At 34.2% G+C, this 18506-nt stretch overlaps 1 protein-coding gene across 1 annotated transcript; it reads right to left on the reverse strand.

Moving 5' to 3' along the window:
- Positions 1–8629: 8629 nt before the first annotated feature.
- LOC136224478 (uncharacterized) lies at positions 8630–13518 on the reverse strand. Its single transcript, XM_066012823.1, has 4 exons — positions 13272–13518; positions 10334–10392; positions 10030–10211; positions 8630–8970 (listed from the first exon to the last, which is right to left on the reverse strand). Exons 1-4 carry the CDS (start codon positions 13435–13437, stop codon positions 8901–8903), a joined length of 477 nt encoding a protein of 158 aa, XP_065868895.1. The 5' UTR covers positions 13438–13518; the 3' UTR covers positions 8630–8900.
- Positions 13519–18506: the final 4988 nt, after the last annotated feature.

Below are 18506 nucleotides of genomic sequence, written 5' to 3' on the forward strand. Positions count from 1 at the left end.
TTGCTTTTTGAAAATTTCATTATCATTCCCAATGTCTAATTTTTTAAATTTCAATTTTTTCATATATATTGCCTTTAATTCATATCATAATATGAATCTGACTATTACAAATAATAAAATTAATTAATCGTATAACTTCTGTCACTTCAAATTTTTTAATTAAGTAATTACAGTTTTATATGATATCATATTAATATTTTTATATCATTATAATAAAACTTTTAAAGTTTGGAATAACTGTAACTAAAAAAAAATTCATGAAAAGTATCTACACATGTGAGCCTAGTAAATCGTCTAAACATAATGGAAGAAGTGTGCAATACTTCTTATGCCGATTTAAATAAAAACTAACAAAATTTTAGGTGTACCTAATAGCATAAAATAACTATGAAATTCAGATTGAAGTCACACATTAAGCGTAATAATATAGTAAAAATAAAACAAGGAGAGAGTGTGAGAATCGAATTTACATAGAAATAAAAGTAGGGTTTTATTTAATTTTGTGATAATTATTAGATATACAAAAGATGTGCTTTAGCAATAACAATGGCATCGAGGTTTCTGATTCTTGGGTTTCTTGCAAAAACCGCCACCTCTATTACAACCTGGGCAATGGTCAATGCATTTTTGATCTTGTCCTGGTGTGCATCCTACTTCTTCATGATCATTACAGCATAAAGATTTATCAATTGATATTCCACGCCTCATTATCTTACTACTATTTCCGCACACCACCGTCATTGCTATCAATACTACTATGCATAATCCCTTCATCATTTTCATTCTCTATCGTAAACAACAAAAATATGAATATGTGATTTTTCTCTAATTCCTCCGTATTATTTATATTCGAATTTAGCTTCATCGATGCCTTATTTTATTGGTATAAAATTAACATCATACTTTTATTTCCTATTCAACCATATTAATTGCAATAAAATGTATTCCAATATTAATTAGAAAATTCATAATGACTTTAATATTGCATTAAATTAGGATTTAATCTCCAACAGACACAATTGAATACCTACATTAAGTAGAACACCGTTTGCAAAATAAATTTTGTCACGAAATTAATATCTGGTTTAAACACAACACAATTACTATTTTCTTCATTAAAAACAATATCCAATTTGTGATGATGTAGTTGCATTTCTTTCGAAAATGATTATTTTATATGTTAGTTTTCAAACTTATATTCGTGTTCTCAATGTCCAATGTTCTCAATCTTTTCTTTGAAAGACCAATATTCTCAATCTTAATTTTCTCCTTTTATAGATATTATTTTTTATACGTAGCACAATTTTGATATTACTATTACAAATAGTATAATGAATTAATCTTATAACTTTTGATCAAATTTAAATTTTAAAATAAGTAATACGGGTTTGATATCATGTAATTTATTATAGGGTAAAATACATGAATATCATAATTAAGTAAAAAATTACAACTAAATCATATCAATAAACTTAATTCTTAATATGTCATTATTCTCTATATATTATGAATTTATACTATAATTTAAAAAAATTAGACTTCAATTCATAAATCATAAGCCCTAGAAAATATATTCTAGACTTCTAATTTATAAATTCTAATTCTTAAAATATATTAAAAGTACTGATTTTACTAGTGTGACATAATCAAAAATTATGACTTGACATAGTTGTAAATAGTTTTTAAAAGATGAATTTCTATGTAATTTTCCCTTTATTATATATATATTCTCTTAATTAGAATAAAGGATGAATACATGGCTTCTGAATATGGCCAGAGAAATGGATCGGCCCCTCTAACTTTAAGAGTGTCTCATTAACCCTCTGAACTTGCTTAAAATGACCTATTGACCTCCTAAACTTTCTTTAATTGTCATATTGACATCTTGAAGTGGTTAACATGATCGATTACCCCCAGAACTTCTGTAAAACTGATATATGTTTTGCCTTATCTAAACCTTTCCTTGTTCTTCCACGTGGACTAGAGGGTTTAATGAGACATTTTGAGCTAGTTCATGGGGTTAACGAGACACTCATAAAGTTCATTTGGCCACTAGGTTCTTATTATTTCAACTTGAAACATTGCAATTCCAATTTGTTTATTGCATCGTTTTTGTAATCCTTATAAATGTTGCCTTATGAAAATCTCATTATTATTCTCAATGTCTAATATTTTAAATTTCAATTTTTTCATATATATTGCCTTTAATTCATATCATAATATGAATCTGACTATTAAAAATAATAAAATTAATTAATCGTATAACTTCTGTCACTTCAAATTTTTTAATTAAGTAATTACAGTTTTTATAAGATATCATATAAACATTTTTTATATCATTAGAATAAAACTTTTAAAGTTTGGAATAACTGTAACTTAAAAAAATATTCATGATAGGTATCTACACATGTGAGCCTAGTAAATCGATTAAACATAATGGAAGAAGTATGCAATTCTTCTTATGTCAATTTAAATAAAAACTAACAAAAACTCTTTGAGCAAGAAACTGCGGCTCGGGAAAACCTCGATATTCAGCTGCAACGTCAGGAATGTTGGTTCCGTGAGAACTGTCGAGCTAAGTGGTTAGCCGAGGGGGATCGCAACACTGCTTTCTTTCATAGGGCAGCCAAGGTAAGGAAAATACAATCGCATTACAATTCCCTTATTATTTCTGGTGATCAGCCTTCCTTCAATCAGGATGAAATTGCTACACACGCGGTGGACTTTTTCTCCTCTCTGTTCCGCAGTACTAGGGGGGCTAGCAATCTTTCCCAGGTGCCTGAGGTTGTTCTGGTGCTTGTCACTAATGATGACAATGTATTTCTCACTGCTAAGCCCAGCGCGCAGGATATCAGAAACACGGTTTTCAGTATGAGCGCGGACAGCGCCCCGGGTCCAGATGGATTTGGTGGGGCATTCTATCAGCAATTTTGGGACGTAATTAGCGAAGATGTCTGTAACATGGTCTATGCTTTTTTCTCTAGTGGCTGCATCTTCCCTGGGCTCAACTCCAACCTAATGGCTCTGCTTCCAAAAACTCAGGGGGCGAACAGAATTGAGAACTTCTGGCCTATTGTAATGAGCAATTTCTCATTGAAGATTATCTCAAAAATCCTAGCGGATCGGCTAGTTGTGATTGCAGCTCGTATTGTTTCCCCAAATCAATTCGGTTTCATTAAAGATCGCAGTATCCACCATTGCATTGCGGCTGCCTCGGAAGGTATAAACCTGCTGGATAGGAGGGGTTATGGGGGTAATATGGCTCTGAAAATTGACATTCGAAAGGCTTTTGACACTGTAGATTAGAATTTTTTACTAGTCGTGCTTGAAGCTTTTGGATTCTCCTTACAGTTTAGAGATTGGATTCTGAATATTCTTTCCTCCTCGCGCATATCTGTTTTAATTGGTGGTCAGGCTAAGGGTTACTTTGGATGCTCAAGGGGGGTCAGGCAGGGGGATCCGCTGTCGCCTATCCTATTCGGGTTGGCTGAAGATTTTTTCTCCCGTTGGATTGCAAAAATGGAAGTAAGTGGTCGGTTTATCCCAATGAATTACACTTCTAATTCGCTTTTTCCTTCGCACCTGTTATACGCGGATGATATGTTGGTTTTTTTCAAGGCTACTATGAATAATGCTAGAGTCCTAAAAGAAATTTTTCGGTTCTATGGAGACATTGCTGGTCAGGAGGTCAATTGGGTAAAATCAAATGTTTATTTTGGGAAGCATGTGTCTCGTATCAGGGGGAATAGGCTGGCTGCTTTCCTCGGGGTTCGCAGGGATTGTCTTCCCTTTCTCTATCTTGGCGTCCCGCTGTCAAGGGGGCCCCGAAAGCACGGTATTTTTGTAGCTTGGCCGATAAGTTCATTTCTAAGTTCAGCAATTGGAAGGGAATCGCTCTCTCGTTGGCGGGTAGGCTCTCTTTGATTAACTCGGCTGTTACGGGTTCAATCGTTCACTCTTTTTTTGTCTACAAATGGTCGGCTAATGTCATTCGTAGGATTAATAAGGTAGTGAGAAATTTCTTATGGAGTGGTAGTGTTGATAAAAGGAAATTGATCTGTGTTAATTGGAAGGTTTGTTGTCTCCGTATCAAGGAGGGCGGCCTTGGCATGAAGAATTTTGGGATTTTTAACTCCGCGCTCTTGGGAAATATGTGTTGGAGTTTGATTCAGGGGAGTGGCTTGGTGATCGAGCTGCTAAAACAAAGAATGCTCACAGTCTCCGGCAATCCAAAAGGTTGCATTTCCCCCTCTTCAGTTTGGTCTTCTTGCAAGTACATGTTTTCAGTCATTAACAACAGTACTCGTTGGTGGATTGGGAGAAATTCGGTTCTGAAGTTCTGGACGGGCCGTTGGATAACCCCGACAGTCGCTGACCGGCTTTCAATCCCGGCCACGGATCAGCGGCTTCTATCGAAGACAGTAGAGGATTACCTATCCGGGAATGCTTGGGAGAGACTTGATCAGTTGCCTGCGGACCTTCAGTTTCAGATCGAGCAAATTAAGCGGGGCCGTGACACGAACGACGTCTGCGTTTGGGAGCCAAGCGAGAAAGGGCTGTTCACTGTCAAGAATCTTTATGCTTCTCTCAGTGGTTCGGTCCCGGGGAACAACTGGTTACGGTTTATTTGGGGGAAGATCATACCGCCTTCTCGATCTGTTACTTATTGGAGAGTTTTGCATGGTAGAATTCCTACTCTTGACATCTTGCAGAGCCGCGGGTTACAGCTTGCCCCCCGTTGCGTGTTGTGCTGTTCGAGTTCGGAGACAATTAACCACCTATTTGTGAACTGCACGTTCTCGACTGAGCTCTGGCGAAGGCTCTGTTGTCTGTTCCAGATAAACGTGCCTAATTGCACGGATATAAACGTCTTTTTCTCTAACATTTGTAACACGAATTTTAGATCGCAGGTGAGAAGCATTTGGCAGGCCACGGTGGTTGGTTGCATTTGGCTAATCTGGCGTACGAGGAATAGCGCCATTTTTTACTCCGAGCCCCCTTCAATCCAAAGTTCTGTCATCAGGCTCCAGTTAGTTATTCGTGAGGCGAACAGCAGGTGTTCTGGATTCTGCAGAACCAGTTCTGACCGTCGGGTGCTGGAGGATCTTCATCTCAACCCGCGTCCTCCGCCAGCTCCAAACATAGTAGCTGTTCATTGGAAATTCCCCCCATGCGGCTGGCTTAAGGTGAATACAGACGGCTCTGCCCTTGGAAACCCGGGTTTTGCAAGTGCAGGCGGGATATTTCGCACTCACAGAGGCTTCGCTAGAGGTTGTTTCGCCTTCTCCATTCCAGATTCCTTTGCGTATATGGCTGAACTAGGGCAATCATTTTTGCCGTGGACGTGGCGTGGGAAAAGGGGTGGCACCGCCTCTGGATAGAGTCAGATTCATCATATGCTGTCAGCTTGCTGCGTTCTCGTTCAACTTCGGTTCCCTGGACCATCCGACATGAATGGCTGCAGTGCCTGTTGCAGTGTTCAAGGATGATGATAGCCGTTTCACACATATACCGTGAAGGAAATAGGGCTGCCGATGCCTTAGCTAAGCACGGACTTACTGTCCCCGCCTCGGTGGTCTGCTAGTGGCCCGCGGCACCGGTTTTCTATAATTCTTTTATTTCTGACGACATGAACAATGTCTGTCAATTTCGTGGTCCCTAGATCAGTTTTTTCTTCTTCCCTTTGAATCTCTTCTTGTAAACTCTCTCCATTTTTTAATTTATTTATTCTTTCGGGTTTGCCTCGCTAGCGGCTGGGGTGCCAACCTAGTTGGGATGTCAGTCATAGCCAGGTATCGTCCCCGCCTTCATTCAAAAAAAAAACAAAACTTCAGGTGTACCTAATAGCATAAAATAACTATGAAATTCATATTGAAGTCACACATTAAGCGTAATAATATAGTAAAAATAAAACAAGGAGAGAGTGTGAGAATCGAATTTACATAGAAATAAAAGTAGAGTTTTATTTAATTTTGTGATAATTATTAGATATACAACAGATGTGATTTAGCAATAACACTGGCATCGAGGTTTCTGATTCTTGGGTTTCTTGCAAAAACCGCCACCTCTATTACAACCTGGGCAATGGTCAATGCATTTTTGATCTTGTCCTGGTGTGCATCCTACTTCTTCATGATCATTGCAGCATAAAGATTTATCAATTGATATTCCACGTCCCATTATCTTACTACTATTTCCGCACACCACCAAGATGTCAATATGACAATTAAAGAAAGTTTAGGAGGTCAATAGGTCATTTTAAGCAAGTTCAGAGGGTTAATGAGACACTCTTAAAGTTAGAGGGACCAACCCGTTTCTCTGGCCATGTTCAGAAGCCCTGTATTCATCCTTTATTCTAATTAAGAGATTATATATATAAATAAATGACACCATATCAAACCCTAACATGATCGATTACCCCCAGAACTTCTGTAAAACTGATATATGTTTTGCCTTATCTAAACCTTTCCTTGTTCTTCCACGTGGACTAGTGGTTTAATGAAACATTTTGAGCTAGTTCATGGGGTTAACAAGACACTCATAAAGTTCATTTGGCCACTATATTTTTATGGCTATGTTTAAGAGGGCTTAATGTATCAAGCCTAGAATAAAAGTTAAAGTTTTGCATAGTTGTAATTAGAAAGTATTGTTTATTTATGAAAACAATATACAGATATGTGATCCTAGCTACCAGATGGATTGAATTGAATGGAATGAGTATGAATTTCTACCTACGGCGATTTAAAACTAACACTAAAATACAATGGTTATCCTTATGCTTCCTTCTCGTTCAATGATTTATTGGCGTGCTTTCCTTGGGTATCTCCCCATCACATACATTCTTTGTAAAAACGGTTACAACTTGGCTTAATAATTGAGTGTAGAGATTTATTGATCATTATTCATCAGTTATATCAATTTTAATGGGAACCATCAGATAAAGTACAAAGGTTATATACTTATCAAATACTTGTGTTTCATCTGTTAGGAATAATTGAAATTACGATAAACGAAAAATAAGCAAACACACAAGAATTGTTTATCCAGTTCGCCACTCGATTAGAATGACTACGTCTGGGGGCACTACCAAGCCAGGATATTTCACTATAATGAATGAGATACGGATTACAGAGAAATAGGTTACATTTATACTCCTCAAGAAACCCTAACCGTCTAAAACCCTACCCAGTTGGATCGCTGCAGTTGGGCCCATCGCTTCAGTTGGGCCTATATATATTAGTCTCCAAAAAGCCCAACATCATCAAAATTCAATACCTGCGTTAAACTAAAATACAAAGTACAAGAAGATTAAATGCATAAAGAGGTGTATCTGTGTAAAGAATCCTAATCTTGTCCTTTAAAAACCCTAGACGAAGAAGGACCAGCGTAAAAGCACTTGCCTTGACTACATTTATTTGAAGTTGTCTTCCGATGTGCTCTAGACCTTTTTCTCCTAATAAGGTAAGTCTGCACCTGACCGAGGGAAGTAAGAACACTCGTGGGGCGTAAGGGAACTATTTTCTGAGTAGAAGGAAAATGCCAGAAGAAGACAACAAACGTAAAAGACAAAGAATGGTACATCAAGTTAAAGTGTGTGATATGTGCAGGTGTCTAATGGATCTAAATTTACAAGTTTAAGTGTGTGATAAGTCAAAATATAAGTGAAAAGTGCCAAATATCAAAACATTACAAGCTCAATTGTGTAATTATATATTAAGTCGTCATTTTCATGTCCTTATTTTTTGCGAAGAGTTTCTGGCTTTACAAATACAATAATGACAATACATCGGAACTAAAGTGAAATGGAACTAAATGACAATATACATTGCATAATCAAACAAAAGAAAAATTTGAATCTACAATTCGTTACTAAATACTTTGAGAATATTAATTCTTTTTCTCGCCAAATAATAATAAGAGAACATTATCTTTGATGTAGAATAAATTTTGCAATCCTAACACTTTTTAAAAATAGTACTAAATTGATGTACTTGGTGTATTCTAGGTTATATACAAAGATAAAATAAACTTTACAATGAGCAAAAAAATTATAAAAAAAAAAGTAAAAATAAAAAAGGTTTTTCCAAAAATTAGAATTTTTTTTTTTTTTTTTGAAAAAGGAATTGTTGTTTTTAATCATTCAATAAAAAATTAATTATAATAATACAATTTAATTATTTTATTTATTGATTATTTTGAGTTTTAACCAAAATCATTTTGGGTTAATAAGAAATTAGATTTGTCATAATAATTGATTATTTATTAAATGTTATTAATGAGTGATTAATTATTACATTAATGATTAATTTACCATTAAAGGTATAACTAACTATTTTGAATATGCATCTGGAAAGCTGGAACCAGTTTAAAGTTGTCACAAAATCAACAATAACCAAATCCAACAAAATATATTGTTCATTACTCCCTCCGTTTTTTATTATATGACGTTTTGGACTTTTGAATTTGTTCATTTTTATATGTCGTTTTGTATTACCAATGCACTTTTTACAATACTTTCTCTAATTTGCCCCTATTTATTGTAGGAGAGAGATATAGTTATTAATGCAAATTATCTTAATTAAGTCATAAAAATTAATAAGAGAGAGAAATTTTGCATAGAAAGTAGAGATCCAGGAGAAAAGTATTAAGGGTACATTAGTCATTTTAATAGTCTCATTAATATTGCATTGGTCTTGATGAAAAACCTTAAACGACATATAAAAAAGAATGGAGGGAGTATCATCTATGAAACAGAAGAAAAAAAAAAAGGTCTGATGCTGATTTTCTGAGCTTTCTTCGTATGCTGATTTTCAGAGTTTTCTTCCTTAAGATTGGTTATCTCCATGTTCAATTAAGTTACCTCAAAAGAGGGATTAACAACACTAGATTCTGTTTTTCTGTTAATAGGAAGCAGTCTTAACCTTCTCTCGCAGGAACTGCAATACATGTTCGCGTTTCCAGTTGTCAATCCTGCACAAAGTAAAATCACAGCCTCAGAAAAGAGAATCATACATCATTTCACAAGTAAAAGAATATCCAACTTTGAAAGACCAAGAAACATGGAAGCGCTGATTCTAGTACGAGTGCTACCATTCGGAGAAAACGCCGATTAAAGTTGGATTGAGTGCAAGGATCTCAGGACACTTGAACTATCGATCTGGAGTTTGAATCATTGAGGACGAAGCAGACTTTAATTGGAAGAGGCTTGAGATGGACACCTAAAGGGTGTTTGATCCATAGTTGTTAAAGGCAAACCTCTAGGCGCACAAGACACTAGACCGAGAGCACCTTAGCAGAGCCCCAAATGTGGGAGCTTCACCAAGGCAACAGCAAGGGGCGTCTAGCCGTGGTTATAAGAGGCGCGCCTATATGTCACAAGGGTCTTTTTAGGATTTTAATCTCCAATGTTGGATTAGACACGTCTAGTGTCCAAAATAAACGACAAAAAAAGAAAGAAACTTTGAAGAGACCCAGATACCCAAAGGAAAAAAAATAAGAAAAATAAAAAGAGAGAGAGAAAGAAAGAAAGAAGCAAATAACAAAGAGGAAAAAGAGAGAGAGAAAAGACGTAGACGAGACAAAGAAAAAAGAAAGAGAGAGAAAGCGAAAGCGAAAGAAGAAACAGAAGAACTTGAAGTTGTTGAAGAACAGAAGGTTTCAACTTAGGATTTAGTTGAACTTTAGAATAACTGAACACTTGAACTTTATGAATATGGAGTTTATGCATGTTAGACTTTATGCTTAAAAATATTGTCGTGATTTCGTATTTATTGCATTTTGATTTTATAATCTATCATTTCTAATATTTTAAATATTATCATTTATGGTTTTATATATCTCTATTATTTTAGTGCACTAGCTCAAGCACACGCCTGCGCCTTGCACTAAGGCTCTAGGAACCTTTGCGACTTAGTGCATCATAAGCCTTTAATAACTATGGTCTGATCAGCAGCCTCGAACCGATTAACAACACTCACATACCAAATAAAGAAATGGCCAACAAATTTGCATAATGAAAAAGCAGGTCACCTGATAGTTTCTTTGCGTTGGCCTTCATCATCCAGCAAGATTATCTTTGGAGGAGAATTGAAAACATATTGAATTTTAACACTAGGAAACTTTTCCTTCTCCTCTTCTATAAACCCAACAATTTCAGGATAAAATACTAATTTCCGCATGCAAACCTCCAGAGTAGCACCAGAATAAGTAATCTGCACTTGCACAAATTTAGGTTCCTCTTTACACAACCAAGAAGAATAAACCCATATTTTACAGATTCATACGAAATCTCATACTGTAATTAGCATTAGCACTAGTAAAGGTTGATAGATACCTTGCTCATGGAGTCATCGGAGTCCTCCGTGCAGCACTTCAAACAGTCAGACAGCAAATCTGCAACCACAATTTTAACCTTTAGAGTACTTGTATCCCCAAAGCAAAAGTTACGTTTAGTGAATACGCTAAATAATCCGACAACTATTTCTATTAAAGAGATGAATTCGGGATATAATCAATCTCTCAAGAACTTGGTTGCAGCCTCCAACGTGTGATATCTTCAACAGATGCACATTTCTCGCAAAAACTAGATCAGGTATTCTAGATAAAACTCTCTTGTTTGCATCATGTAATTTGCCAGCTCAATTTTATGCCATTATAATAATATATAACTCAACAAATACAGACAATTTCAAATGCATGGAATTCTCGACAATAGATATGAATAACAATGGCCACAGCAAGGCAAAAAACAATCAATTTTCAAAAAAATAAAAAAGAAGGAAAGCCTTCTTGCTCTGGACATAGCCATTTTCATGTCAACATAGCTAGAAATCTACCGATTCAAGCAACTTCGAAGTTAGTATGGTTTATTTTATTTTCGAAAGTAGAAAAAGACATTGACAACAATCATGGCCGAAAAATAAATAGGAAAAATAAGGCCATTTTCTGGGGATTTGTGCTTCATACAATGAATTTTATAGAAGAGTATAATGTACTTTTCAATGAGATATACTGTTAAAAAGACACGATCAAGTACAGGTCACTGAATGCTTGTTACCGTGTTTTATTTGCTTAATATCTTCGAAAATATGTGTAAAGCATGGAATGTTGCAAGAAAATTGGCATTCATAAAGAATTCATGAAGGTTATAGAAAGTTATTAAAAAGAGACAATGGTAACTAACATCCTTAACCTTAAGTTGACAGGATACAAATACATATAATGGATATAGGAATATACATGTGTATGCATTTACACACAAATCAAGGAGTTATGATGCCTATTGTTACTGAGCATTTACAAGCTTCAATGTTTATCAAACCTAAGAGAAATCATTTTAGCAGCTCTGGGTTAAGATGGTATCTGTCTGCAACTGCAAACACATTCCTATCAAATTTGTGTACTATTGAAGGAGTTTACGGTGAAGAACAGAAAAAACTTTTCTTGAGAAACTCGTTGTAGCCATCAACTCACTTCAACATCGAGGATGAGAAGAATTAAACACATGCTACAGTTACAATTGTTTGCATGTTCTAATATTTAAGATGTCTTTCTATCAAAGGTTAGCGAGCGGAACACTATATATATTATATCTATCTATTTAAGATGAAATCATGTCACAAAATGCAATTGTTGACAGCCCTGCCGCTGGTAGTGGTGAAGCTCAATAGCTTTTCATACCTTTCATTGCAATCTCTTTTCGTTGTATACACCCTATTAACTCTTTCCCTCGTAATAACTCTTTCCCTCGTAACCTCTCCCAAGCTAAAACCTTTTCTTTCTTCTTTTTACGAGCGTGCTTGGAACTTCATCTCGCCCTACCCCTTCACTTTCTCCCTCTCTTTCTCTTCCTAAGGTGTCTAATGAAGTCCTATTTCTGGTCTTTCCTGGGCCACAGGAGCTGTATTTACTCTACCTATGGTTAAACTCTTCACAACTTATCAATGGATATAACCCTTTTGGTATGAATAGCTTATCTGTCTGGGCATGGATGTTCTTATTTGGACATCTTGTTTGGGCTACTGGATTTATGTTTTTAATTTCTTGGTGTGGATATTGGCAGGAATTGATTGAAACTTTAGCAAGGCATTCATTATAAAACACTTCACCAAAAATATAAAGAGGGCAGTTCTGGAAAATGTATTAGTTAAAAAGGAAAACTTTGGGGTGGACAAACCGTTGTGCTTGATTTCATTGCATTTGTTAACACAAATCAAACACGGGCATTCATCCACAAGTAAAGGGTAAGAATTTTCAACTTCTTTTGCATTCGATTGCTGATTATTGTTTCATCATTCAAACTCACAACAATGAGAGAGAGAAAAAAATTCTTGGTACACAAGGGTAAGAATAGAACAAGAATCCTTCATTGTGACTTAGAGGTCAGAAATATTACTCATCACCATCACCGTCACCATCAAAAAATAAGAAAACATGCCAATTCATTAATCAGCTGTGTTGCACACATACCCGGAAATATTATTTCTAAAAACCTAGCCTTCCAACTGAAACGGATACAACACAGACATGAAGGCATCAGATAATAAGATTACATTGAAACGGCTACGACATGAACATGTTATACTTTTTAGCTCGGATAATAAGGCATCAGATAAGATTACATTGTATAGCTATAGCAAAGAAACCACTATATATAGAGAATTCCATTAAGAACTTCTAAAGAAGATAATTTACATGCATTGCTAACATAAAACAAGTCATCTAAAGAAACAAAATTCCAGCTGCTATACAGCAAACACACAAGGAACTAGAAACTGCTAGTGTGATAGCTCTCTAAGTGGATAATAATAATAATAATAATAATAACATAGTAGTTCGAAGTATTTCAGGGAAAGCAATTGCATCACACTGCTCTGCCAGTTAGAACACCACTTAATCTATTAGGGGATAGAAAAATGAGCTTCATCTGCCTGGCTTGGTATGATAAAATCATGGGCATCATTGTGTTTTTGCAAAAAACATACAAATCTATTAAACTTCACAGTAGTTGAAATGAGAAACTCAAAAGAATATTTGGGAGTAAATAAGCATGATTCTTAATCAAAAGTCCTTCACAGTATCGACCTAAATCAACAAATTCCCCAAAGAATTGAACATTATCTCACTAATAAAATCATTATATCGACATGAAACCTTTATGCATTCAACCTAAATAGATACCCAGAGTATTGCATCGGGGAGATGGAGAGATAAGGGCAAAAGCCATAAAATTAAGCTAATTGGGGGAAAAGGAAAAGAGGGTTTAAAATTACCTTGATTCTTGACATACTCAACGAAAGTATTACAATCAGAGCAAAGTGCAAGACCAGTAAAACCCAGATCCTCGCATTCTCTTGAGCTAAGTTGCTCTTTCGCTGATACAATCGGTAAAATAACACTGACCCCTAAAAACACCAACAAATATCTATACAAAATCATCTCTTTGTTTCCCCCTTCTCAAAATTCAGTATGATTAGAAATGGTGCCGGATCTCTGTCACTGATTCACCAAGACTTTGTTTGTGGAGGGGTTGACGATCGTTATCAAGGATATGTATGTACTGGCCTTTTGTATTTTGATCCTTAATCTTTTCAATTTTTATACAATGAGTCCGTAATTTCTTTAATTTGACATATTAAACCCAGGTTATATTAGAATCGTCCACATTGATCCCTAGGTAACAAAACATTTTTAAAACATAAATTCCAATAAATAGCACGTGAATAAATTTAAATGAGTTTAGATTACATTTTTATTTTTATTATAAAACGAGGCTCTTATACGTTGGATATGCGTTAAGTCAGAACTATGTTTCATCTGTTTTAGTGTATTTTAACCGGTTTTTCATGAGTAATTTAGTTAGACTGTGTAATTCGAGATGCTCTAATATTATGTCATATGGATTTAAAAGCATCTCTACTGGTTACGTTTAGGGGCAATTAGCATTTCTTTCCAAAGCCTATAACACTAAACAACCACTAGAGATGCTAAAAAGCAATCCTTCATTTTCGGATACCATCCATATCGAAAGTGTTCTTTGAATTTGTATATGCATTGATTCTGTTGAGTTAGAAGAAAGGGGAAGAAAAATGCATCACATATGGCGTCGCCTGGTTCGCGTGTGAAAATCATTATTGGCTTGAGGCACGAAGATGCGAGAAAGAGGTGGTATTGTGTAATTATTTTCTAAACAATGACTGTAAAATAGTTGAGCAATTTCGATTCTGCTAAGCGTTTTTCATGTAAGGCTACTAACATTATTCATTTTATTAGTGTTAACCTAGTCGGAATACCTGGGATTTCCACTGTCCTACCTTTTAATCTTTATTAGTGTTAACCTAGTCGGAATACCTAGTCAGAACATTCGAGAAAGATGAAAAATTAAGTAGTTGTTGTAGAAGCCTGTGTAATTAGAGAATTCTCTTTATTGTTGGCCTATAAAATTTGAGTTCTTGAGAGAATTTGGTTTCTTGATAAAAATCAGAATGGGGCATGTATTAGTTGTGATTTTTTATATATAAATTTTCTGATTATTCGGTTTGAGGTTCGTCAGATACTCGGATGGATTTTCTTTCAAATTAAAATTTTCTACATAAACTAGAATTTTAATCCAAGAATACTAATTTAAGCATCTCGGAGCTCTTAATTACTCAAGTTTAGGACTGTCAATTAGTTGGGGATTCTCCATCCCCGTTGGAGACCTGGCTCATTAGGGACGGGGAATCCCCGTTTGAGATCCCGGTGGGGCGGGGATGGTTTTTATTTTGTCCCCGACAGTCGGGGACGGGTGGGTATGGTTATAAGTATCTCATCCTCGTTTCCGTCTCCGAATGTCCCCAACGGATCCCCGACTAAATACCCGAATATAAAAAACTATATATATGATTTAGATAAACTAAAAAGATTGAGCTTAACTTGATTGGTTTAAAACGGATTATATTCTAAAAATAATTTAAGATAGATTATAACTAAGGGGGTGTTTGGTAGCTGCTTTTCGACCTCCTGTTTGCCTTTTCACTTTGAAAAGGAGAGTTTAAGATGTTTGGTTAGACACCTCTTATTTGCCTTTTGTAGCCGAAAAGTAGCTTTTTATAAAAGCAGGGAATCCCTGCTTTTTGGAACAGCAGTCTTTTCAAACAGCAAACAGCAAACCGTAACAGGAAACAGCAAACAGCAGATAAAACAAACGGACCCTAAGTAACCATGCAATTAAAACGGAACACATGCAATTAGAATTAGAAATTATAAAAAAAAAAATGAAAGCTAATAAGTAACCATGCATCGGGGTTGGGGATTCCCCGTGGGGACTGAGATCTTGGATAATCAAAACCTTGAAAACCTTGAAAAAATGAAAGAAATTAAAAACTTAAAAGAGTATGGGTTTTCCTCGCGAGACGCGAATGGTAGCCAAATTTCATCCATATGTTATTCAGGGATGGGGAATGGAAATCTCCGATAGACCAATAATCGAGAATGGTTAATGTAATCTCCGTCCTGTCTCACCCTGTTTACAGTCCTACTCAAATCAATCTTATTTTTTAGTTTGTGATGATTGGTGTAATTTCCTCTTTTAATTATGTAAATGGTTTTTTCTCATTAGTTTATGTAAGAGTAATTAATTTATAAATTATCCAATTTCTGCTGCTCTTTTTTTTTTTTTTTTTTTTTGGTGAGATTTGGTTGGTGCAAAAAATGGCGATAACTTGGGTGTGGCAGATGGCATAACCTATATCTTGGACCTAAAGGATGGTACGTCTTGGACCAATAAAAGTTGCTTAACTTGTACACTACTTTAATTTTGGACAATCACTTTCACTACCACTTATCAAACCGCCTTTTTTTTTCTTTTCTTTTTCTATACACTTGTATATCTATTTATTCGTATTTGTTTCAGCTTTTCGGACGAGTGGTTGGCGTTTCACTCCAAAATATAGAAATATAATATTTAGTTAGGTATATATGACCACAGCGTTTAGCATTTTCTGTGAAAACGGTAGTATTTTAGAGATTTTCATGAACATGTGTTTGTAATTATTCATTATTGACAAAAGTATTTTTTTAAACACAAAAGTATCCTTCTTATTTCCATAAAATATATTTCTTTTCTAATATTATTTTTATTTCTATAATATAATTATCGGAATGACAATGTTTTGTTATGTTCAATAAATTTTTATTTTTATTTTTTTTATTTAGATATTTTTATTAATTTGTGTAATACATTTTTTATTTTATAATTTATTTATTTATTAATTTAAAACATGTTGATATTCGACATTTTAAATACTAACAACAACAGTTCAATATAATTCTACTAAACACTAATAATTAAACAACTAATAACAAACAGCTAATAGCAAAAGGAAACAGCTTACTACAACCACAAACAGCTAACAGAATTCTCAATCTTTTTACATAAATTTGCTTTTACACTTGCATCATCCTTCAGTTTTGAACACTATTTTGGTGAAAAATATTTTTCAAACAAATTCGTCTAGATTTACTTGAAATAATCATTTTACATTGACTGTGCGATAAATTGTCATCAAAATGCTTTTATGCTCTTATCTCTTGAAATTTCTTATCAATTTGTTTTATGCAATTAGAATTGCATTCAACGTTTTAGATTATCAAAAAAAAAAAAAAAACAAGTATAAAAAAAAATTAAGGGAAAAGTACGAAAAAAATACTCGTGGTTTGCCCACTTTGCAAACTGAAGTATGTGGTTTATTAGTTTACAAATAAAAGTCTGTGTGGTATGTTTTATTTACAAAACAAAGTATTACAATTATACAGTTAAGTTCTGACTACAACTAAAGACATTTTTATCTTTAAAAAAATTATTCTTACATATCAGCAAAACATAACCCCCGAAAAAAAACTTCCTGAATCAAAACAATAAATAATACGGTGAAAGTTTATGTTTTTTACTAATATAATAGTTTATGAACTAAATTGATATTTAAATTCATTTTATACCGTTTCAATTTGATTTTGGGATCTGTGTTTTGTCAATATATAAATATAATTGAAAAAAAATTAAAAAAAATGCTCTATTGTCATCAATTACTTAAAAGTTTAATTTTAAATACTTTGTTTTGTAAAAAAAGCATACTACGTGTCTCTATTTGTAAACTTTTAAACCACGGACCTCTATTTGCAAATAAGGCAAACCACAAGCATTTTTTTCGTACTTTACCCAAAAATTAATGTCTTTATTTATCATTTCATACAAATAACTATTAACAATTAACTAAATTCTATCAAATAGATTTACATATACAACTAATCAAATGAGTTTACCCAATGAGTTTTTTTGTCTTTGTTTCGAGAAGTTTCTATCAAAACCAATTGTTCGTGATCCATACTTCTATTTCGATGGATTTTTAGAGATTTTCTTTGTTATTACGGTTTTGGCCTCTATTTAATCTAAACATGTTCATGGGTCGGGGTCGCTCCGTCCCTAGTGGGCTTTTGTCTAGAAGTGTTCAACCCAAGTCTAGCCCAGCCCAGTCCGCTGTTAATTTAAGCGGACTAGGACCGGACTGGGCTCGGTTCAAAAATCAAATGCCAAGCTCAGTCCATATAAGTCCACCTAAATATATATGTATAATTTTTAAGGGAAAATTACAAAATTTGGTCAAATAGGAGACCAGTTTGCATATTTAGACCAATTACCCAACTCATTACCTATCTATTTGTGACTTTCCCAAAATACCATTCATATATATATATATATATAACCACTTAGAAATTTCTTACTCTTTCTCTCTTTCGTTTCTTTCTTTGATTCTTTTTTTGTTTGCGAATTTGGCACTCCGTTTTTAATTATCGACTCATATATACGTAAAATATTTCTTCTTGTGAACTTGACACTCCGTTTTTTATTATTTTGTACGTTTTTGCCAGAATAATACTTTTAATATATGATTTTACTTCGCAATTTCGTAAACTGTGAATCCTGTGAAGATAATACTGTTGAAACACCATTTCAACCTTAATTTTGATTTGAAAAATATATATATATAAATTGGAATTAATATCCCTAAGTAAAATTGTTAACACATTAAATTTAAAGCTTTGATTTATGTTATATTAATGTGTTTGTTGAGTGTTTTTTTATGAATTAAAATTATAAGTGTAAAAAAAGTTACATTGAAGCCAAAGCCCAAGAGTTAAAGTCAAGAGCCCAAGGATATGAAGAAGAAGAAGAAGAAGAAGGTCAAATGGATCCAAGGCTTGTGAATTGACTTAGCCGAGCAAGAAGAAGGATCCAGAAGAGAGTCTTACCTTCACTATGAAGCTGCTAACTTCTAAAGGCCAAATGGATAAGCAGACAAGCAAAAGTTGACTTAGTTGTTGAAACATATTTCCACAATAATTTTGCTTTCATAAAATTATTCAAATTAGAATTAAATCTCTATGATAAAATATTCTAATATATTAAATTTAAATGTTTTGATTTAAGTGTTACTAATGTGTTTGTTCAAATGTTGAGTATTTATTTC

The sequence above is a fragment of the Euphorbia lathyris genome, chromosome 3, assembly GCF_963576675.1.
Source record: "Euphorbia lathyris chromosome 3, ddEupLath1.1, whole genome shotgun sequence".
In the NCBI taxonomy this organism is placed as follows: Eukaryota; Viridiplantae; Streptophyta; class Magnoliopsida; order Malpighiales; family Euphorbiaceae; genus Euphorbia; species Euphorbia lathyris.

Coding starts and splice junctions, on each gene's coding strand:
- LOC136224478 (XM_066012823.1), bottom strand. CDS start 13,437: ATGATTTTGTATAGATATTTGTTGGTGTTTTTAGGGGTCAGTGTTATT. Junction 10,393..13,271: donor TGAGTATGTCAAGAATCAAG/GTAATTTTAAAC, acceptor TTGTGGTTGCAG/ATTTGCTGTCTGACTGTTTG. Junction 8,971..10,029: donor CAACGCAAAGAAACTATCAG/GTGACCTGCTTT, acceptor TACTTTGTGCAG/GATTGACAACTGGAAACGCG.